This window comes from Engystomops pustulosus, chromosome 1, assembly GCF_040894005.1.
Source record: "Engystomops pustulosus chromosome 1, aEngPut4.maternal, whole genome shotgun sequence".
Classification (NCBI taxonomy): domain Eukaryota; kingdom Metazoa; phylum Chordata; class Amphibia; order Anura; family Leptodactylidae; genus Engystomops; species Engystomops pustulosus.
Genome location: NC_092411.1, coordinates 74,586,613 through 74,611,161, shown reverse-complemented (window position 1 = coordinate 74,611,161; position 24,549 = coordinate 74,586,613). Strand labels below are relative to the sequence as shown.

Genomic DNA, 24,549 nt, shown 5'->3' with positions numbered 1-24,549 from the left:
CCGGCCGAGCAGGACATGTCCCCCCTCTGGTGCCAGTTAATATAAGAAAAAAGGTGATTTATGTGGATATAAGTGAAACCATTTTTAGCTAAAAGAGGGGTGTCAGTCAGTTAATAGGGCTCTATAGGAACCTGTCACTGGCTGCATATGTGCAAATGTGGTGACCCGTCCTGTGCTTCATTGACTTCTATGGGACAGAATGGGCCAAACCCAGAAGCCTAAAGCAGACATGGGGAACTTGTGACCCCCCCTTCTGTTGATTGCAGGGGGTTTAACAGCCTATTTACACTTAATGACACAACCCTTTTGGTCTTGCATTTTGCTCCTTCAGGTCTCTAACACAACCTTCCAGATGGTCTACATGCTGACATCTATCACAGTACTTACCCTGGGACTCCTGTTGGAGTAGTTGTATGCTTTAGGCTTGCATCCAGTCTTGCTAGATATGAACCCATTTACTACCCATTTATTATTCTCTCTTAATATGTTTGAGGACATGTTAGAAGTGGATTCCATACGGGGCTGTCACATATAGTCAAGTTTAACCCCTGTTTTTCACTCTCCTCCTTCCACAAGCTACGGTATATGTTTTTACTTTTTGCATTTGCATTTAGGTTTATTATTTGCAGCACAGTACTATCGTGAAAATACCTTATTTATATAGCTTGGTTATGCTTTAACCCCTTAACGCTCTGCGCCGTAGCTCTACGGCGCAGAGGTATAAGGGATGTATGAAGAGGGCTCACGGGCTGAGTCCTCTTCATACAAAGGTGGGGGTTTTTGCATAATGCATAAAACCCCCACCGCTAATAACCGCGGTCGGTGCTAGCACCGATCACAGCTATTAACCCCCCCGTTGCCGCCGGCAAAGTCGCCGGCGGCATTTAAAAGACGGCGGCGCGAGGGCGCCGCCATCTTTTTTTTCGATCGCCACGCCCCCGAACGTCATCGGGGGTGGCGATCGGTTGCCATGGTAGCCTCGTGTCTTCTTTTGACACGAGGCTATCTGGCAGCTGCAGATTCGTTACAATGAGCCAGTGGCTCATTGTAATGAATGTGCTGCAAAAATGCCATATATTGCAATACAGAAGTATTGCAGTATATGGTAGCAGCGATCTGACCATCTAGGGTTAATGTACCCTAGATGGTCTAAAAGTTTAAAAAATAAAAAAAATTAATAAAATATTAAAAGTTCAAATCACCCCCCTTTCCCTGGAACGGATATAAAACATAATAAACAGTAAAAATCACAAACATATTAGGTATCGCCGCGTCCCAAAATGCCCGATCTATCAAAATATAAAAACGGTTACGGCCGGCGGTGACCTCCGAGGCGGGAAATGGCGCCCAAATGTCCGAAATGCGACTTTTACACCTTTTTACATAACATAAAAAATGAAATAAAAAATGATCAAAATGTCGCACAGACCTCAAAATGGTAGCAATGAAAACGTCGCTTCATTTCGCAAAAAATGACCCCTCACACATTTCCGTGCGCCAAAGTATGAAAAAGTTATTAGCGTCAGAAGATGGCAAAAAAATGTTTTTCTTTTTTGTACACATTCGTTTAATTTTTGAAAATGTATTAAAACACAATAAAACCTAAATAAATTTGGTATCACCGCGATCGCACCGAACCAAAGAATAAAGTAGGCATGTTATTTTGGTGTGAAAGTCGTAAAAACTGAGCCCACAAGAACGTGCACGTGCGTTTTTTTTTCAATTTTTCCACATTTGGAATTTTTTTTCAGCTTCGCGGTACACGGCATGTTAAAATAAATAACATTACGGGAAAGTAAAATTTGTTACGCACAAAATAAGCCCTCACACAGGTCTGTACACGGAAAAATGAAAAAGTTATGGATTTTTGAAGTTGGAGAGCGAGAAATGAGCCGAAAAACCCTCCGTCCTTAAGGGGTTAATACCTTTAATAAAATTTGCAAAAACAAAATTAAAAAACTTTGCATAAAAAATCAACACATTGGGGGGGGGGGGTTATTTATTAAGGCTTCTGTGCCAAGCCAGTGGCATAGAAGCCCTGAAATAATCGCAAATGCTAGCTTATTGCTAGCACGTAATAATAATAATAACAACACTTGCAATTATTTACGCCACCTTCAATGCCAAGGAGGGGCGTACAGGGGCGTAAAGGGGGTGCGGTAGCTATAGGCAACTGATCAGTGCCCTTCATCGGGGTGTCAAATGGTGGTCATGTGCCAGTTCTGATTAGGTGCCTTGGTTCGATTGCAACACCTAACAGGTACACTACCACAATCGGTGCCATAAAGCTGCCAAGGAGAGGCTTAGTCTTTGAGTTCTCTCCATACATATATCGCTTGAATGGTCAATATACGGTAATTTTACACTGAAGGGGTTCAGTTAACATTTTAATTTCTTTTCTTAAAGCAATCTAGCAATGAACTGTAATAAGAACTATAATGATCTCTAAGTTCCTGGTTCACATAGAAGTAAACATACGGCATTTTAGGGGACATCACCCTGAATCATTGTTGAAAGGTACAAAAAAAGTTTCCTGTGGGACTGGAAGTATTTATGGCTGTGTATATTTTTCAGGTAACAATGCTCATCCCTCTGTGGTCGGCTGCAGCTTATGACACTGGTGGGTATTGGGGCATGGCCTTGGGTCAGCAGATCTGCTGGGCTTGATGTCAGGACAACCTCCTGCTTTCTGGGGAGCAGCACACAGCCGCCAACTAGAATCATGACGTTGTGTGCTGGATAGCCCAGGGCCCCTGCCTCCATGGACCCAGTAGCACCCGCTTTGGCTGCGGTGGTAGTTACCGCTGTGGTTTTGTTCATAGAAAGTTTCTGCTGTAGCGAGTGTAAAGGCTGTTTCATCCAAAGCCTTTATACAAAAAGTGGGCCATTTTTTGAATAAAAGGGACATACTTTTGTCTTCTATCTTACAAACCATTTGCTACACTAGCATGCAATTCATGCCATTCATTTTTCTATTGTTTTCCCCAGCAAAAATCCTCCAGCAATCAAGTAGTGAGTACAAGCAAACCCCCAAACCAGAAAGCTAACAGCAAGGACTCTGAAAAGCCCAATGCAGCCAAAGTTACCAAGAGCAGGGTAAGTGCTAGGGTTTTTCCTTTTCAGGTTTAAAATTTTAAAAAGTTCTAGGTGCTAGGCAAGTACATCTCACTACTGTTGTGGCGAATGCTTAGAAGCTATGAGAAATATTAGATAAATGTAAATTCGGGTTTTCCATCTCAGGATATAATAAAAATGTACCCATTACTCGCAGAAGGTAGCTCCTGAAATTATGATACCTTCGAACCTTTGTCCTGGGTGCATATGTAACACCTCACCTTACGACCCAAATTTATTATTTTTTAGTATTTATTTTATTATTTTTACTATTGTCATGTTGTGAGGTTTTTTTCAGCTTATGTGGATGTAAATCACTGTTTGTTAGCCACAGTTTTTTTTTTTATCCTGCAGTCTGATTGCTGGTTTTCACTTTCTTAGACCATGGTTTTTCTATTACGCTGCAAATTGCCATCAGTTCTTTAAAAAAAAAATGTGCTAATTATTCCTCAGCACATGAGATTCCAATGCCTTAAAGCAATTTCCCATCAGTCAGCCTTGTATTCTGCATTGTGTGTGTTTAGCATCTCATCAGCATGTGCCATCATGTAATAAACTGCATTACTGCAGTTTTGGCTTCCTCTGTTTCCAGTAATATCTGTGATAACTTCAGTTCTGTGACCTGTGGTTAATACCCCGTAATTTTCATTACCCACTGAGAGACGTGGATCCAGAAGAGTAACTCTCAGCATTGTAATAAATTATGCAGTACTTTGCTTGCTTATGTGCTTATTAACATATATACATTATGGTATATGCCCAGGCCAGCCATAGCATCTGCCATGGGGGCTGTATTATCAGGGGACCCGGCAACCCAAACTGCCACACTAAAGATCAGAGGATGTGCACCATTGTATACGTAATATATAAGTGTATAAATGTATGGATGTGTATAACCTGAATGTGTGTGTATATGCGATGTGCATATGTTATGTATGTGTGTGTATATATGTGAAGCATATTTATATGGTGTAAGTCTGCCACTGTGTGTAAGTGCGTATATGCATGTGTCTATAACCTACATGTGTGTGTATATGTTGTATGTGTGTTTACATACTGTATATCTGTATATTGTACTGTATGCATGTGTGTATATGCTTGTGTGTGTATATGGTATGTTAAAGGGATGTGCCAAAGTTCTCAAATTTATATTCCCTAGTGATATTTACACAATAAAGATCATTTTAACCCCCTAATGTTACAATTTTACTTTATGATTACTTTGTGCTATGAGATGCTGTGTGCAGACAGTGTGCTTAGAGCATCAGCAATGGGTTTATCTACACTTTTATTTAGATTTTGAACATTCTACTAGTATCTGACAAATAGAAAAAGAGAGATCAGATATCAGAGTCATAAGGTGGATATAAAACACAATGACAAAATATCACAATGACACAATATCCCAAAATCATCCAAATAACTGCAGGCCTCATTTGGTCAGTGTTCGTGACTCCATCACAAGAAAGAGACTGGGCAAAAGTTCTTAGAGTTCTCAGTTGAATACCACTGCTGAGCAAAAAGAACATAAAGCCTTGTTTCAGTTTTGTCAGAAAACATCTTGATTTTTCCCAAGATTTTTGGAAGAAGACTCGAATGTCAAGATAAAAGATCTGGCATAGAAGCAACACAGCATCTCAGAAAAGTAAAACATAGCGGGGGTGGTGTGATGGTCTGAGGCTCTTTTTCTGCTTCAGGACCTAGAAGACTTACCAATCCTGAAGGAGAATGTCAGTCCATCTGTTCAGAACCTCAAGCTGAATCACACTTGTGTTACTTAGAAGTACAATGATCCAAAACACACCAGCAAGTCTATCTCTGTATGCAGGGGTGTAACTAGGAGAGGAAGCGCCCCATAGCAAACTTCTGAATGGTCCCCCCTACCCCCTCAGAAAATATACATATTTGTATACTCACACATTTATACACTCTTACACACATACACACATTTATAGACTAATATATACACTTATACAGTTACACAGACGGTCCATGTAGCTGCTGCCACACGGGCGAGTACACAGCAGGAATTAGAGATGAGAGATCCCTAGTCGTGTCTTTATGATGCCCCCTCCATCTCCCTCTGACATTTCATGCTGAGTATTGTGGAAGATGTGCACTATTATATACGAGTGTGCAGCATAATATGTATAAAATGGTAATCATCCCCCATTCTTTAGAATTGTCAGGTCTGATGCCAATCTTGCGGGCCCCATAGCAGCTGCTATGGCTGCTACAGCTATAGTTACGCCCCTGTCTGTATGGCTTAAATGGATTGATCAGGGATGGGAAAAAATGTTATATGGTGATTTGTTTATTGAAAAACATACCTTATATACTCACCTCCTCCGAGACCCCCGGTTCTTCTGTGGCGCAGGCTGTCACAGACAGTAGAAGGCGCGTGGCAGCCGTGAAATACTAGGTGCACCAGAGGAGGTGAGAATAGGTAGTCCAAGTCATAAATCTCTTTAAGAAGAAAACAATTTAGACTTTGGTATGAACTAGTCAAAGTCCTGCCCTTAATCCGGTTGAGATGCTGTTGTTTGACTTAATTTTCCTCTTAATAATAAAGACCTTTATTTAATAACTGCATTTTGTTATGTAAAAGCTAGGTACAAGCTATCACTGCCTACATTTGAGCAACACTCTAGGTAATGCCCAAATCTCCCAGCAAGGCAGGATAGTCTGTGCTGCCTCCTAAGAACCTAGGTAGCGTCTGTGGCAACAAATGGCAGGTAGTAAAGCATTGCCAGAGCATAGACAGGTGGGTTTCTAGCAGTTTATAGACTTGATAGACCAAATAGTATTTTCTATGTTACTATGTAACAAGACTGTTATATGAGAGACAGTTAAGTTAACAGCACATGGTATCTAAGCCGTGTTTACTAAAATCCTTATATTCAACTAATTCAAACTAAATAGTTGATATTTTTCTCTGCCATGCCTTTATTGTGTTTAATATAGAAGCGCCTATGGTCAGTAGTGGATTACAATACAGCGAATTGGGCGGTATCCCGGGGCCCAAGTGTTGTAGGGGGCCCATCACCACCAAATTAAGACTGAGAAGAGCCTTTCCCCATTAAATCTTCATACATCTGTTCCTGCTCCTAATACACATGTACACAAGAGTCATTTTGGAACCTTTGAAAGTCCTCCAAAGGTCCTGAAACCACAAATTGGGACACATTCACCAAGAAGCTGATTCTAGTGCCTTATGTAGAAAGTGATTCCAGACTTGTAGGTTCTATAATATCTATACAGCCTGTCTTAATCTGCCCCTGCCTATGGTAATAATTAGTCAGGTAGAATACCCCAGCTAAAAGGCAAATGCATGGGTACCACCTGAAGAGCGTGCAGAGTTACACCTGGAATATAAAAATAATAATATAAAAAATACCCAGAATATTTAGATGAACTATCAATTTTCAGAAAGTTGCAAATGTATTTTAAGCAGGACCTTTTTTGAACTAAAAAAGTGAAAAAGTATATATTTTAGGCCCTGCTTCTTTTTACAAGCATTGGTGGTAGAATAACATCATTGTTACTGTAGTTTACATGTGGTTGTTGGTAAAGACCACTAGATGGCTGACTTGAGCAGAGAATCGTTACAGAAACGAACATCAATAAAAATTACTGATTAAGGCTACATTCACATTAATGTGTGCCCGCCCTACCGTAGCAAGGCGGGCACACGTCGGCGCCGGGGAGATATCACCCCTCCCCATATAGAAACATGGGGCAGGGCACCGTATTCCGGGAAAAGATAGGATATGTCCTATTTTTCACGGGGTACGGACAGTACCGCTCCCGTAAGGGCGCCATGCACCCAATGTTGTCTTTGGGGGGCGTAGATCTAAGTTGGCCATATGGCCATATATACGTCTCCCATACATCTGTGTGAATGCAGCCTAGTTTCTCAGTGCTGTTGCTGCTTACAATATTTGGTTGCCAACTGCTTTACCAATCAGTGTTTCCCTTTAATGTTCTGCAGCTGGAATATAGGAATTGCCCTTCATGGGATATAAATAAGAAGCAGTAAAGGATGGGTTCACATGTGGAAGATTTGGTTTAAGTCGTTCTTTCACAACCTCACACGTGTTGATAAATATATCATGCTGTGGGAGCTATTAAACTGATTCTGGGGCACTTAGAATTTTCCCCTCAATTTCAGATATATCAGTCGCAGTATCTGACAAGGGGGCATGTGTTGTGCTAATCTTCCCTGACACTGTCCAGTCAGGAACAGGCAGTGTCAGAAAACTTGTGTCAGCTTTGGTGCCCTTCATAAGTTTGTGCCTCCCCTCTCCAGTAAGGCAGCTTGGTGACTCAGTGGTTGTGAGCCCCATTGGGGACAGGGACTGGTCTGGCAAACTGACATCTGTAGTGTGGTAGACCTAGGGCCGGATTTATACATAATGAGGCACTAGGCAAAACTAAAAGTGGGGCCCCAAAATAAAACTATTTTATGAACAGTCACATTCAGTAAGAGGCTCCTTTAGCCCTGCACAATAATAACACTGTGTAGTTTACAAAGAGTAGTAGAGTAAGACAATCTGTAATATGGACTGTAGGATAATTTTATTGGAAATGTATAAATGATAGGTAGATTGATGATATAAGACAAATATGAAAGATGATATAGATTTATTTATACATAAATATAAATAGCTGATATATAGATAGCTAGATAGAAGATAGATACGAGAGATTGATAATGTAGAAGATGGATAGAAGATCGACTGATGATAGACAAAAAGCTAGATAGATAAATGATTAGATGGATTATAGGAGATAGATAACTAGACTGATGATAGATATATAGACAGGAGATAGATGATAAGCATCTTCAGACAGGCAATAAATCCTCAGCCCACAAAAGTCCACATGCAGGGTGCCTCACTGACAGTGGTGCCCAAAGCACCTTGTCTGTACTCAAGTTAATATGGGGAGAATTTCTCGAGCCTCCTATTCCAATCAAGTAAATCTACACTAGTGGCTAAATACAACAGATGTGACTTTCTGGTGAACAGAGGGCCATACATGCACCTCTTTATTCAAAGGAGATTTCACACTTCAGTGCTCAGAGGTTTAAATGTATTTAATTTCCCCAATTTCCGCCATTGTGTTTCAGGTGCAAAAATCTGGGCTGATTAACTTTATAATATATTGTAATGGAGGAGCTGTTCTTTCAGGCTTCACATATTTTATTATTCTGACTACAAACTCTGACTCTCACCACTAGATGGCGATAACTGCCAATGTGCAGTATATATGAAGATAGAAATGCTTTCAATGAGAAAGATATAAAATAAATCTTAATACAGTGGCAGGGAGCTACATGCACGTTATCACAGAAACACCACGGCTGAAGTATAACAAGGTATTTGTTAAAGCCTTTGGAAACTGTAGGAAAGCACAAAAGAGCAGGAAAAGTCCCTCCAAAGCTCCATAGAGGAATCCATCATGGAGATGATTATATATTGTGGATCTCTCCATATTAACCCTTTAGTTTTTATGCGTTTCTGTCTTTTACTCCCCCCTTAAAAAATCCATCTTGAGCTTTTTATTTTTCTGTGCATAGGAAAGGTCACCCACTAGAAGGTAGTGTACATCAAACATTAACTGTTCTAGTACCAAGTACATATTCTTTGTGGAACTTCCTAGCCAAAAGCTCAGCCACAGAATGAGGGCCTGTTTTCTTTCTAGTGTCAGTATTTAAAGGAAATCTACCATCAAAGTATACCAGGGACACTTATAGTGTGCAAGGAGTAAAGCCCTTTCCCATTGTGTGCTGAAACTTCTGTGCTGCAGTGAGATTACATCAGGTAGAGAGTGGGGGGGGGGGAATAGACAGTGTAACAGCCTGTGAATCTGCAGCATGGATGGGCTCTGGTAACACCCCCATGAACCTTTCAGGCTTCTTAGCACATTTTAAAAGTTGACTTTAGAAGGAAGAATAACAAATACAAGAAGATTACCAAAGTCACAGTGCCCGGAGTAAGTGCCCTGGTTTATCCATGCTTGATTTTGATGGTAAAGTGATGATTTAAATCTTTACATTAAAAAAAAATATTTTTCAACTTTTTTTTACTTTAATGTAATGTTGTAAATTTATTACTGATCTCTTACAGTCTGCCAACTGTATTGTGCCAGCGAAAAATGCTGAAGAATTGAATAAAAAAATGTAAACCCAAACTTTTCTTTCACACTTGATAATACAGTTTCACAATTAAAAACACCCCTTTATGTTTGTAAAAACTCCTAGTTTATCAGAAGTATTCTGATGTGCCAAAGCAATAACAATGAAAAGGTTTTTTTAAATTTGCATACAATAGATCCATAAGAGAAAAATATACCAATTGTGAAAAGGAAAAAAGAGTGCACTGCTTCTCTGTCTTCATCACCACCATTACTATCATCTGACACAACTGCTAATCTGACCCATATAATCAAAGAGTTGCGCACTGCCTGAATAACCGGGTTCAGTTGTAGTTGAACCTTGCCCTTTCTGCTGCAGGCACCATAACCGCCCCCCACCCCTCCCACCAGGACTTCAGGGTCAGAAGATTAGAGACATTGCAGGGACTCACCCAGTTTGCCATTGGTGTACTATGTTGTCTATCCTCTAGTCTAGTGTATCCTCTAGAGCAGTGATGGCAAACCTTTTTTACACCGAGTGCTCAAACTACAACCAAAACCCACATTTTTTTTTTTGCAAAGTACCAATGCAACAATTTAAGCAGTACCTTATTACTCCCTTCTGTGTCACAGGTTTAAATTGTATAGGCAAATGAGGACACCAATACGATAGAATCATTGTAGTTTCCTTTTAGGGTCCAAGGCTGCCTGGGACTGCAAGAGAAGTTGAGTCCTGTCTGGCGAACCCTGCCCTGGGGTGATGGCCTGGGTGTCCATATAGAGGGCTCTGAGTGCCACCTCTGGCACCCGTGCCATAGGTTCGCCACCACTGCTCTAGAGTATAGTCATCATGGCAGGAGATATCATGCCACCAAAGTCTGAAAAGATTGTGTCACGATTGGTGCCTCTCGGAATAAATGAATAGTTCTAGTCTATGGAAATGATTCTGGACAAATAAAATATTCCAATAAACGTTCCATAGGTCTCCTACTTTCATGAGTAAAGGAGGAGTAAGGTGGGAAAATCCTGTGAAGTGATTTGTACATTTTATATACAACTTGCAAGTAGCCAAAAAGAAAAAAAGAATGTATACCAACTCGTCCATTTTTACACAAATGTATGCCTATGGCAGGCCGGGCACACGTCCGGTGCGTTGGAGAGGAGGAGGGGTGACCCCTCCCCTCTCCTTTAGCAATGCAAGGCATACGGCTGTGCACACATGAAAGATAGGACATGTAATATCTTTTCCCCATGTACGGAGCGGTAAGATGCCACACCGTAAATTAGGCCTTACTCCTAGATCCAGACACTGTGACTGTGGTAATCTTCTTATATTTTTTATCCGTGGTCTCCTTCCCTCTAAAATCAACTTTTTTTAAATTACGCTAATGAGGCAGAAGGGCCCCTCTGTGCTCTGGCTTTGCGTGCTGTTACACTGTCTCACCCTCCCTCAGCACTTCCCCCTCCCTCTGCTTGATGTATTCTCACTGCAAGAGAGGAAGTCAGAGGGCGGAGTACTCCTGCACAGTATAACAGCTCGTGAGGTTACAGCCCGAAGGAGCATTTCAGGCTCATGAGCATAATTTTAAAAGTTGATTTTAGAAGAAAGGAGGCCATGGATAACAATTAAAAACACATTATCACAGTCTCCATGCCTGTATCTATGAATAGGTGACCATGTTTGATTTTGATGGTAGATTTCCTTTAAAGTGTGTGTCTGAGAGCCACCAAAGCAGCAATGATAAAAGACCACAATGACAAACACAATTCAATGGTCAAGGACAGTAAATATTGCAAAAAAAAAAAAGAATTTGTATTCCATCTGTCTCATTAGGCCACAAGGTAAACTTTCCTCTTATAAGGTTGTGCGGTTTTCCCAGTGTTTCTGCCATACACACAGATCTGCATTTTGCCGCATGATTGGTAACTATGGTAACTGCTTTGTACTGAATCAGATGCTTCAGATCTTTTTCATGCATTAAAGTACAGATTAGTTCTCCCAATCGCTCTGTAAACTTCCCTATATACATTGTTAGGGTCTTTTCATCTCTTCGGTTTTATATTCTCCTTTATTTTAAAATAAAGCAATAAATGTGCAGTAAATAATGTAAAAACACTGATGTACAATTTGTACCAGAACCTGTACAGATGCCATACCATGTATAGTACCAACCCAACTGAGTGTGCTTCAACAGAACCAGTGTGCTGAAAATGTGGGAATAGATGAATATAGATGAATATTACCCCAACACAACAGACTCTACCCTCATAGAGAGACTGTGGAACTCTCTGCCGCAGGAGGTTGTTATGGCCGACTCTATGTACATGTTCAAGAGAGGCCTGGATGACTTTCTGGAGAGAAAAAATATCACGGGTTATGGGGATAAAACATTTATTTAATTCTTGAAGGTTGGACTTGATGGACTTGCGTCTCCTTCCAGCCTTATATACTATGATACTATGATACTATGATAATCAAAACTTTATAAGTAATCCAAAATCCCCCATTTTCCAAAACGCCTAGAATCTACTGCACCATCCCCCACCAGGGCCTAGATTTTCTTGGGGCCTGGAGGCAGCAGGTGCTCAGAATACCGGAGTGGCTGGCTAGTGCGGCCTTGGGCTTGCTATGGTCACGGTGCTTGGTATGGGGACCGGAGGGCTGTCCCACAGCCTGGCAGGTCTCCAGCGGACGATATGTGCAAGAAATTAGATGAGGGAGAGGCTGTGGTACTGGTTCTACCTGGGGAAACCCCTTAGTGTCTGTAGTATAAGTCCCTGGATGATAGATGAGGGCACTCTTGATGGTGACAGCCGTAGCAGGGACCAGACAGAGGCAACGTTGTGCAAAAACAACTTACAGTTATTTATTCGAAGAACAGCAGGCAACTGCCAAACGATTCTGTGATTACTGGGAGTGATCTTGGAGAGTGAACCTCAGGAGTTTGTTCACTAGCCTGGTTGTAGATGCAGACTGGGATGTAGCTGTGTCCAATGCTGGAAGCTGCAGCTTTAATCCTGGGAGTTATGTGTGTGTGGGCACTAGAGGTGTGCACCAAACGCTGTCTCTGGTCACTCAGTGATCTAATGGATGTGCTCTCTAGGAGAGCTGGGTTCCATGAGCTTGTGCTCTAAGAAGTTTCTGGAACTCAAGACCTCTAACCCCTACCTGACTAAGGGTTTTGTTAATTTCTGGTCAGGTGGTCTCACTCTTCAATCACACTCCAGTTACAAAGGTGGAACATCATTGAATGATCGCAATATCAAATACAGATTTAACCCTTGCCTGTCCATGCAGAATCTACCGCTGCTAATTATCTAACTATATGACCCTGAGGTGAGTTGTACAGATAAAGGGGGTTATTTGCAACTACTCCTCTGCCTATACATCGGCAGGGGTGTTGCTCTACAATACCATATGAGCAACCTGATCCACTGTCTTTATTGCCTTTACCATGTAGATTATAAGCCTTGGTGTGCAGGATCCTCTCTTCCTGTCAGGTGCTCTTTTAGACAATTTTATTGTACTAGAAACTAAGGGATCTGTATGTGAGGCTGGATAATCTTCTTCCATCACTTCCCTAGTCCAAGGCTCACTTGTTTATTGTGGATAGGGCCAGCATGGGACTAAACACCAGTCTGTGCAAATAATCCTTACCAGCCCAATTGCAAAATTGCCAATAACATAAATAGAGTGAAATATTTTTATGGGGCATAGGATCCCATACAGAGGGTAAGCAGTGATGTCAGATTCCTCCCATGTCAATAAAAGTGAAATCTTAAAGAGGTTGGCCTCTGTAACATAAATTGCCCATGTGCCATTACTGCCATAATAAATACTGAATGTTCACCAATTGATTCATCATCCCTTATGCTTCCTTTAGTGCTGTGTGCAGACTCTCTCTGTATGATCTTTGTTTACAACAATGATAAATAGAAGGACCTGTGGTATATCAGGGAGATGGGCTGAGAGAAAAAAGACACACACTGGAGGCTGCCTTTAAGACGGAATGAAGGAATAAGAAACAGGAAGTTGTGTAGAGATGACTAGTGCAGCATGTTGATAACTGTGAAAGGTTGAAGTCCTCACAGATGGCAAAGGTACATATGCATGTAGAGACATGTCTAATGGAAGTGAGTTACTGAAAAGAGCCAACCCCTTTAACTTCTTTTCTGACCCAAGTCTGTGGCCTTTTGCCTAGCCAGACCAGTCCCCTGATTTGAATTGATTAGAAAAAGTCCTGAAAGCCAGTCATTGATATAAGTGAAGCTGCCTTATTTAAGGTAGCACTGGTGGCATAGCTTTCCACTCTGGAACACTTATTTATGTGGTATCAGTAAAGAATGGAGCCAGGAGCACAGGGAGAACAGAGAAATATTGTTTTGGGGTAACGCTCTCAGAAGTCATGACACTTAAAGAAATTATTCACAGGGCAAAGCTGTATGCCAGGTGCGACAAACCCCCCACTCTCAGGTCAGGGTACACCTACATCCTATCATATCTCCATAACTGAAAATAATTACAACTTTGTGAATGAAAATAAGTCTTTATTGCACAATTTACTCATAAAATACATCACAAAATATTATCTGACTAAAAATACCCTATTAACCCCTTAAGGACGCAGCCATTTTACAGCTTAAGGCTCAGTCCCATTTTTTGGATTCTGACCTGCGTCGCTTTATATGGTTATAACTTTTGAACACTATTACTTATCAAAACGATTCTGAGATTGTTTTTTACCCACATGTTGTACTTCATTTTAGTGGTAAATTTTGGCTGATAAGTTTTGCGTTTATTTACAAAAAAAAAGAAAATATGATGAATTTTCTGAAAAATTTGCCATTTTTGAAATTTGAAATCATTGCGTTTTCAGGCAGATAGATGTACCACCTAAATAAATTGCTGAATAACATTTCCCATATGTCTACTTTACATTTTCACCATTTTTGAAATGTCTGGATAATTTATTTTGATGTCACGCGGCTTACAAATCGAATAGCGCTTTTCCGGATTTTCAGAATTGACTATTTTGGGGATAAATACAGTTTTGAATGAAAATTTACATATTTAGCATCAAAACCCCCCATATAACCAACCCAATTTCAAATCTGCACCCCTCAAGCTATCAGAAACAGATTTTACGAAGATTGTTAACCCCTTGAGATCTTTATAGTAATTACATCAAAATGGAGGCGAAATTTAGAATAGTCAAATTGTGCTGGTTATACGTTCATTTAGCCCTAAAATTTACACATTTCCAAAAGATAAAAATACAAAACCCACCATACAATTTGTTCTACAATTTCTCCCGAGTGCAGAGACCCCCCACATGTGGCCGTGACTTGTTTTATGGGCACACAGTGAGGCGCAGAAGGGAAGGAGCACCCTGCAGCTGCCAGGATTTTACTTTCCTCATTGGCCTCTTTTGAAGGCTGTAAAATTTTCGCTTTTGCGCTATTAGGGTCATGTGACGGCATTTTTTTTGCGGAATGAGATGCTTTTTCCAATGTTACCATTTTGGGGTTGGTATCACCTATTGTTGAAAATTTAGGAACTTCTTTTTGAGAGCAGGAGTAGAAAAGCATCAATTCTCTACTGTTTTTTTTACTTTTTTTTTGTGGTGTTCACCGTATAGACTAATAATCTTCATTCTATGGGTCGATACGATAACGGGGATACCAGACACGAATATATTTTCTTGCGTTTTACTAAATTTGTAAAATAAAACCCTATTGTGGGGAAAAATCTATCATTTTTGTATTGCCATCTTCCAAGTGGCATAACTTTGTTACGTTTTTGGCTACGGAGCTGGTTGATGGCTTTTTTTTTGCAGGAAACGTTGTACTTTGCACCAGTATCATTCTAGAGTACATATGTTTTTTTGATCACTTTTTATAGCATTTTTTGTGGGATTGAATAGGTAAAAATCATAATTTTTGGAGGGTTTATAACAGTTTTCTTTTACGGCGTTCATCGTGCGTGTTCAATAATGATTTACTTTTATTCTACGGGTTGTTACGGACGCGGTGATACTATATATGTGGGGTTTGTGTTATGATTTAGACTTTTTTTTTAGTTATATGTCTCTTTATGTGTTTTGGGGCTTTTGGGCATTTTTGGTGATTTGCACCCATCTTCGTTTTGCACCCATCTTCGTCAGGGGGTACACCTACACTGGGGAGCAGTTTATGTCATAAAACCCTGCCAACCTATACCAGATGCGTTACCCTCTGGCATCTGAACAAGCATTGGATTTGCTACCACCACCAATATTTTAACTAGGCAATAGGGACCTATATATCCCATATACCTAATACAATTAGCTAACTCAAAATGCAAAAAAAAAACTGAAGTTCTTTAAGACTACAAGTAGGCAAAAGTTTTAAAAGTTAATATAGGAATTTGCAGTGAAAGTAGAAACAAACCTATTGTCAGAAAAAAGAAAAAATGGTTACAAGGAAAAACAATACAGTACATACAATACAATTACAAAAAGTTATACAATAAACAGGATAAAAACAAAATAAGCTTTACTAATGGAATAGTGAATTATCTGTGCTGTGGGGCACAACAGGAAATTAATTGGACATCCTTAAAAGTTAAAAAGACTGACACCTGTTCATTCCAAAGCCTTCCCGAGTGTCTTTTCCCTGCCACCAATTGACTTATGATGTCACCTAAAGGGGGTTGTCCCTATGGTAATGTGGATTACCCTTCCTAAAATTTTACCCTTAAATTTTTGTAAGCATTTCTATTAAACTCCATAACCCTTGACAGAAAGTTGTCAAGTTGTGAAATTTGCCTCTACTCAGATGGGTATACCAATACCTACCACTACATGTAATATACCCAACATGATGGAGGTATGCACAAGATTGGAACTGCTACGCGATTTGGGATACTTCCCAGATGGGTTTAAAACTTCAACTTCAGAAGGGTGATAGAGCCAATCTCCCTGACTCCCCCTGTTAGTGGGTGCTCATTATTAAGGATCAAGTCCATGCTATTTGGAAATATATTTCAACATCACAGTACAAAACCCCCTTGTGTACTAGAAAGCCTTCCTTTTTCATCCTGTGTTTATCTTCTGGGGAAGTGTGAAAATCAGCACTTGCACTGTTTACAGGCTCTGCCATGATTCTTTTGAACTAGGGCCCCCTTGTGGGCTGTAAGAGTCGTAAAAGAGGTTTTTACGGCAAACCTATATTTCTCCACCCTGGTCCTAAAATTTAATTCAGAAGAGTAATTTAGAATTGGAGTTTAGAAGAGGAAAGAGGAGAACAAACAATAAAAGATGACAGTATTTCTTTACTATTACCACACTTAGAAACTGTACAGCACCTTCCTGTATACCTATAAAACTATCCTGGATTTAGCAGGTTTTGAGGCACAAGGGTATATATATTCACAAATTGAAGATAGTCATTGTTTTTTACAGCATAAATACATTTGATTTAGAGGGGTTGTCAAGGAGTCGTATTATCTTTCTTAATATCAGCCCCATGGAGGGCTAAGCTTACCTTTCTCGGCCACTCCGGTCAGACGCTACATCTCCTGTCAACACTAGTCTAAGTTTGTATACAGAGGCTTAATGTCGACCTTACATTGACTGTTGTGTGCCCACTTCAGCCTAACCAGACCTAACAGGGTGTAGGGTCGTGTTCAAATGCAGTGATGAGGAGTCTCCCAATTGCAGATGGGTTTACATTTGTAATGTGGTATAAGCAACGCTTATTCCCAATTGCAAATATTTCAGTTTATGCATTACAGTCAGGCTCCTCCCCACTGCATTTGAATTGCATTTCAAAATGCAATTTAAATGCATTGTGTGAATGGGCCCTAGAGGGTGTGCACTCACCATGCTGCATCACACTGAGCCTTTGTATACAAAACAGACCAATAGTAACAGGCGGCACCACACTGAGATAGAGCGCCGGAGAGGTAAGCATAGCTTGTTTGTTATTTTTATACACCCTTGGACCCATATTAATTAATCGTTGACAACCCCTTTATACAGTATGTGTGACCTATAACATTTTTACTGGTAAAAATCCTCAATGTTTTTCTAATGCATTTTCCATATTAGAACATTTGAGTGTACCTTAAAGGGATAGTGTCATCAAACTAATATTCCCTTTGGGCTGGGTATGAAATCTCTTTTCAAGCATTCCCTCCACCACTTCTGCTGTCACTTTAAAGATAAGAATCTGGAGTTTCAAAATTCATGAAGTGTTTGAGATATGGGCAGTTAAAGACATAGCTGAAAATGCAGACAAAGAACTAATTCATGTCTTTGCCTTTAACTGCCCATATGTCTAGTTGTGTTATACACTGGACCACAGTGCAGATGCATTTTAAAACCCGAGAATGCATGGTTATAGGTGCTGCAGAACCCAAAATAGGGGTATCTGAATTAATACTATTAAAAGTAACTTTTTAGGCAAAAAAGGATCTTTCTAGGATATTTGTGTCTAACCTACACAAAGTTGCTGTTGCTCATCTCATTTTTGCATCTTTTTCAGTTATGGCATTCTGCACCACAGAAATGAGAGTTTAATTTGCAGCAATTCCATACATTTTTACAATCTTTTTAGGAGTCCCAAATCTGGCGCATTTGGAATTGCTATAAATCTGGTGCATTTAATATTGTTGTAGGCATCCATAAGATTCTAATGCTGATTCTGATATTTTGGATGTGCAACACCCTCGCCGATGCAATGGCGAGGTAGTGCTTGCGAATACGTCCCACCTGTAGGTAACACCATATTACACTACATGGTCCTTATAGGATCAAGGGGAAATTGCAGTGGTTAATCCTGCCTGGCAAGGCAGATGTTAATGTATGATGTAATTATGTCAACCAATGTCTGTGTTACATCCTGTGCTCTGTAGCTGAGATGTGATTGGAGGAGCAGCCACCACCTGACCAAAGGGAGGTAATAAAACCTCTGGCCCAGAATGTTCAGGAGTTCTTTCAGCAAGGAGTCCAGGAGAAGGTCTTTGGAGATCTTCTTTCAGAGAGATTCCAGTGTAGGAGAATCCTAGAGTGAGTGAGAAATCTCTATCTAGCCCATACCAGAGCAGGAAGAGCCTAGCCCCTGCCTCTGAAGAGTGGAGCTAATAGAATAGAGTTAGTGTAGTGAGGAAAAGGGGTATCATCTTACCTTTAAAGGTGATACCTGAAGCCCTACAGGACAAGCTGAAGCTTCCTACCAGGACACAGCTGCCTCCCAGCCTGCCCTCTACTTCCAGGCTGGTGAACTATCTCCTGAGGCTCCCTCCAACTCACATCTCCAGCACCCTACCTACCTGTTAAAGGCACGTTTGCTGCGGTTCCTGCGGTTCAAATAAAGGACTGTAAGTTGTTTTCTTCAACTTCTGTCTCCGTCTGGTCCCTGCTAATACGGCTGCCTTCATCACCGGCACCCTGTCCATCACCCAGAGACTCACACTCGGGACACCAAAGGGTTGCCCCAGGGAGATCCGCTATAGCAGCCTCTCCCTCATCATTTCTTGCCAACACCACCCTGCTGGAGACCTGCCAGGCTGTAGGACAGCCCTCCGGTTCCCCCGTACCAAGCACCGTGACAATAGCGTGCTTAGGCCGCAACCGCCAGCCACTCCGGTACCGCGGGCCCTGGCTGTCTCCAGGCCTCACCTCAAGGGCTAGGCCCCGGTGGGGGATGTTGCAGATGCAACTTTTTAACTTGTGCTATTTTCAAGTATAAAACTACATTATACATTTTAATTGTTGACACGATTAAAAGTTATTTTTAGTTTTTGGACATGGTTGGAGAATGGACTGATTCATAATGATGATTCAACCTGCCCACAAGCAGCAGGACTATTGTTTATCTAATTGTGACTGTGGTTTGTAAAAAATGCTCTCACATTTTCCCCCAAAAAATGTAAATTTTAGTATTACTGTTGACAGTTTCTTATATAAAATGATGATGAACACATCTGGATAATTGCTGTGGACACTATTATATGTATCAAAATGACAATTTAGCTAAGTGTGGGAGAAATTACAATTGCCGATGACTCAAGCATTTAAAGACGACTTGTCTTTTTTTACATGTCTATTTTAGTACATTGTTCCATTCAACCATGAAATAAAAACTCTGAATCATATTTTCTTATACCTGTATGTTGTGCTATTTTCTTTGTAATTTCTTATGCAAATTTTACCTGTCACCTGCACAGCTGTATATTGTTGAGGTTGTGGTCGATTGGGTTTTGAAACACAATTCAAATGCTGCATAAAGGGGGTTGGCCTGATTGCAGAGGTGTTTCCACTAAAACGATTCCACATGGTAACAACCACCACATGTTTTGCATTGTTTACATGTAATGCTCATTCCCGATCTCATGTGCTTCAGTGGAAACGCATTTGCGATGAGGCCAAGACTCTCACAGGTGCAGATTCAAATGCTGCATGTGACCGCAGCCACCACAGTGCTGAATGTTAGGAGACAAGGCTGCTTACAGAAGCTGCATTCTGTGGTTGTTAAGTGGTGCCGGAACTGAGATGAGATGAGTTGACTGAGATGAGTCCATGTACCTGGGGGTGTAAAATAAGTCTTCAGAGAATATGTAAAATGGAATCTCTGCAAGCAACCAAATAGTTTGACGGCTTGAGGGTACAGAAACATATATGAAAGCTTCTGGGTATCTGGAGAGAAGGTGGGGGCTTAAAGTGGACCTGTCAGCTTAGTAAAACAATCAACCTGCACATAGTAAAGGAAGAATCTCTCTAGCCCTCCCCCAGTTATTCCACTGTTAAATTTCTAGCTTTATCGGATCATACGGAAAAGCTGTGAAACACTGAGGTAAGTAGTCGGATCAGCGGACCAAGCCTCCAGCGGTCCGTTGTATTCATGAGGGGTTAGTCTGAGGTCCTAGCCACTCCCTCCTCTCTGAGTGTCTCTCCTGGTCCACATAGTGGCGGTCACTACCAACCTTGATGCTGCAGTCACTGCATCCTCAGGCGACCTCAGACTACCCCCTCATAAATACATTGTACTGCTTGAAGCTGGGTCCATCGATCGGACTGCTAAGTACCTTAGTGTTTCACAGATTTGGTATGTTCCCATAAAGCTAGAAATTTAACAGTGCAATAATTGGGGGGAGGGCTAAGTATCTGCTTCCTTTATTATGTGCAGCTAGATTGTTTTATTGAGCTGACAGATCCTCTTTAAAGGAGTCAACCACCTCCTCCAAACATATAAAACCACAGATAAGGGGAATGTTTTAAGACTGGAGCTTAGTGTGGAAGTCCTAATATTATCCCTGCCAGTGCAATGCATTCCAGATTTAGTAAGAGAAAATTGTCAGACCAGGCGTATTAAATTCACCCCACTGTGATGCAGAATGCATTACATTGAGCCCCAACTTAAAATGTACCTTAATGTTAATAAATATTATCTCTACACTGTTACCAACAAAACTACTATACAAAAGATCAATATTACCAACAATACCAAATAATACCGTCACACCATGACTATTTATAGTGAAAATTCATACCTAGAGATGAGCGAACATACTCGTCCGAGCTTGATGCTCGTTCGAGCATTAGCGTACTCGAAACAGCTCGTTGCTCGGACGAATATTTCGCCAGCTCGAGAAAATGGCATCTCCCGCCGTTGTGATTTTTGGCGGCCAGAAACAGAGCCAATCACAAGCCAGAAGACTCTGCACTCCACCCAGCATGACGTGGTACACTTACACGTCGATAGCAGTGGTTGGCTGGCCAGATCAGGTGACCCTGGAATAGACTAGCCCCTGCCCGCGCTGCTCGCATCATTCTCTGTCTGGATGCCGTTAGGGAGCTGCTGCAGGGATAGCGTTAGGGTGTTATATTAGCTTACTGTTAGGCAGGAGTGAGTCTACAAGAATCCATCAGCCCTTGTTAGGGCTGGAATATATATTTTTTATTTGCTTGTGGCTGGGCTTGCTGGCACTAGTAGTGCAGCTAGTACCATATTGTGAGGAATTTGTAGGGAGACTTGCGAACGTTATATTTAGCTCTTAGTGACACACATATCCATCTCAAACACCTAAGTGGGACAATTTATTAGGGGTTTCATTGAATCAGGCACAGTCTGCCGATTTTTTTTTTTTTTTTTTACTTTTATTTTTTTTTCAAAACTAAAAGTCATCACAGGCACAGCACAAAATCCTGTTATGTGCTGTCAGTGTAGGTTAGAAACTAGCCATACAAGAACCCAACAGGCCTTCTTAGGGCTACAATAGCTTATATATTTTATTTTTTATTTGCTTGTGGCTGGGCTTGCTGGCACCAGTAGTGCAGCTAGTACCATATTGTGACGAATTTGCAGGGAGATTTGCGAATGTTATATTTAGCTCTTAGTAACACACATATCCATCTCAAACACCTAAGTGGGACAATTTATTAGGGGTTTGATTGAATTACATAAAAAATATACCACTTCCACTACAGAGTAGGTAAAAGTGAAAAAGATCCAGCCATAGCCGTATGGTACATGCAAAGAAAAAGTAGTCAAACCGGCACAACGTGAGAGACTCCACAGGAGTACAGGTGCCCAATGTTGCTTCCTTTATTGGATAAATGTCACATATTCAAGGATAAAGGCTGGTTGACGCGTTTTGACGGGATCCGTCTTAATCATAACCTACCTGACCTACCAACACACTCGCCTTTTAACCATACCAGTTGGGTGATGCGGAGGAGGAGACTCCCTCATTCACTGTACGTCACATGGGCCGGGCCGCACCTCCGATATCACATGACCAGACACTCCCCCTAAAGTCACGTGATCGGGAGCGCGGCTCAGGACCACGCGATTGTAGTAAGCCGAGATTATTAACAAACAATCCTTAAAATATCGTTGCATATATAAAAATACATATTAATGTTGACATTGATTTGTAAAGCGCTACGTAATTTGATGGCGCTATATAAATAAAGATTATTATTATTATTATTATTATTATTATTATTATATACAGCAAATGCATTAATTAAACAAAAATAATGTACTTTGGAAACAAGTTACAATAAGTTACAAATACACTTGTTGGCAAAATATCGGAACATACATGCTTCACAGACTGGACATTATAAACTATGACTATTGTCACTCGATTTCAACCTGAGGATATAAATAATTAAATGTCCTGAGATTCTTATGCTCAAAATGTGAAACTGCGTGTGACTCCGAATGGAGGAGGAGGACACAAAAGGAAAAAGCAGAGAGTAAAAATGGGAGGAGGGAGAAGAGGAAAAATAGAGAGAGAGAGCAAAGTCAAAATGAGAGGTTTATTACAGTATTGAGAAAGGATATGTTGGATAAGGTTACTATAAATATAATGTATAGGTATAAGATAAATGAGACAATACATCAATATGTTAATATGTTGTATTGCCTTTTATTCATGCCCTGTGGTTCTCTGCTTTCCATCACAAAAATCCAACAACTCTCTCTATTTAGTAATTTCCTCTTGATGTTGCCCCCTCTTACTGGACGTGAGACTTTTTCAAAACCGGACCATACAAAATGGCAAGTGGATTTATTGTGTACCTCCCTAAAGTGTTTAGAGGCTGCCGATATACCTACTGTCTCATTAGTGGCATCTGACAAATGGCGTCGTATCCTCACTTTAAGGGGACCTGTAGTTTGTCCTATATATTGTATATTGCACTCTATGCATTTAATTGAATAGATTGCATTACAGGTATTACAGTTGAGATATGATCGGATATGGTAATTCTTATTAGTAGTACAAGATGTTATACTTGTGTCCACTGCTAAAAACGAGCATGCTTTACACTGTGTATGACCACATCTAAAACAACCTTTAGTGTTGAGCCAGGTAACACTGGAATTTTGGCTTTTAAACAGGCTGGGTGAAAGAACACCACCTAAAGTGGGAGCTCTCCTGGCCACACATCTGATGCCATCATTCAACACTGTACACAAACTTGGATCCTGTAATAAAATTGGAGTGAATTTTTGAACTATTCTAGTAATATCCTTAAACTGCCTGCTATAGGCTGTGGGAAATACTATAGGAGCTTTAAGTTTCTGTGTTGTGGTGTCACCCTCTCTTCTCCTGTTTCTAATCATTTGTTCTTCATGTTTCCTATCCAATAATAGATCTTGTTGTTTCATATTTTTAGTCTTGTCATGTGCTTTTTCAACATTAGACTTATAGTATCCTCTCTGGTAGAGTCTGGCTTTGAGGCTAGTTTTCTCTTTGCCATAATCGCCATCATCGGAACAATTCCTTCTAAGTCTTATTAATTCCCCATATGGTATATTTCTAACTACGTGGGGGGGGGGGGGGAGATGCCAACAAAGTGGTGTTCCTCGCCATTTCTTTTCTGTATGGGATACTTCTAACCCTGTTGCCTTCTCCAATCAAAGTAACGTCCAAAAATGGGATTGAATCCCCTCCAAACATGGAAGTGAACTTTAAATTCATGGGATTATCGTTGAGATAGTCAACAAAATCTGCGAAGGATGTTTCCGAACCCCTCCACACCCACACCAGGTCATCTATGTACCAACCAAACCATACTATAGATGCCCGGTGTGGGTTGGAGGGAGAGAAGATAAAAGACTCCTCCCATTGTTACTTGTATATGTTTGCAAGGGAGGGGGAGAATTTGGCCCCCATCGGGGCCCCCTCCACTTGCAAGTAATACCTGCCATCAAAATAGAAAAAATTGTTTTGAAAAAGAAACTGGTGGCCAGACCTATATACTCTTTCAGGGTTGTGCTGAATGTGCTATATCTATCAAGGTGCCTGCGTAAAAATTGTAAACCCAATTCATGAGGTATGGATGAATACAGCGCAGTAACATCGCACGTTGCCCATTTATACTCTTCTTGCCATTCAAAGTCTCTCATCATCTGTAAGAGATGTTTAGTGTCACGGAAAAAGGAGGGAGTGACTCTAGTGATAGGTTGAAGAAAATGATCCAGCCATTCGCCCAGTCTCTCACCCACTCCCCCAATTCCGGCCACAATGGGTCTTAGAGGTGGTGGAAAGATATTCTTGTGGACTTTGGGGAGTGAATGAAAGACCGGCGTGATGGGATCCTCTACATACAGATAATCTCTCTCTTTCTGTGTAAGGATTCCTAGTGACATCCCCTCATCCAATATCTTGGATAAACGTTTTTGAACCAGGATAGTGGGGTTAGACTCCAGGCATCGATAGGTGTTCCTTTCCTTCAACATATTTCTGTTAAGGAGTTTGTATGGGGGGGCATTGATAATCACTATAGCCCCCTCCTTATC

The 24,549-nt window shown here is 40.8% G+C and overlaps 1 protein-coding gene across 22 annotated transcripts in view; it reads left to right on the top strand.

Moving 5' to 3' along the window:
* RIMBP2 (RIMS binding protein 2) overlaps positions 1 to 24,549 on the top strand; it is a 307,061-nt gene that overhangs the window by 46,524 nt on the left and 235,988 nt on the right. For 21 of the 22 annotated variants that reach the window (XM_072144379.1, XM_072144378.1, XM_072144380.1 and 18 more), the window contains exon 3: positions 2,989 to 3,096. The exons of the other annotated variant lie outside the window; for it this stretch is intronic. In XM_072144379.1, the coding sequence (XP_072000480.1) occupies positions 2,989 to 3,096 (108 nt within the window). The remainder of the gene's footprint in view (positions 1 to 2,988; positions 3,097 to 24,549) is intronic. 22 annotated transcript variants of the gene reach the window in all.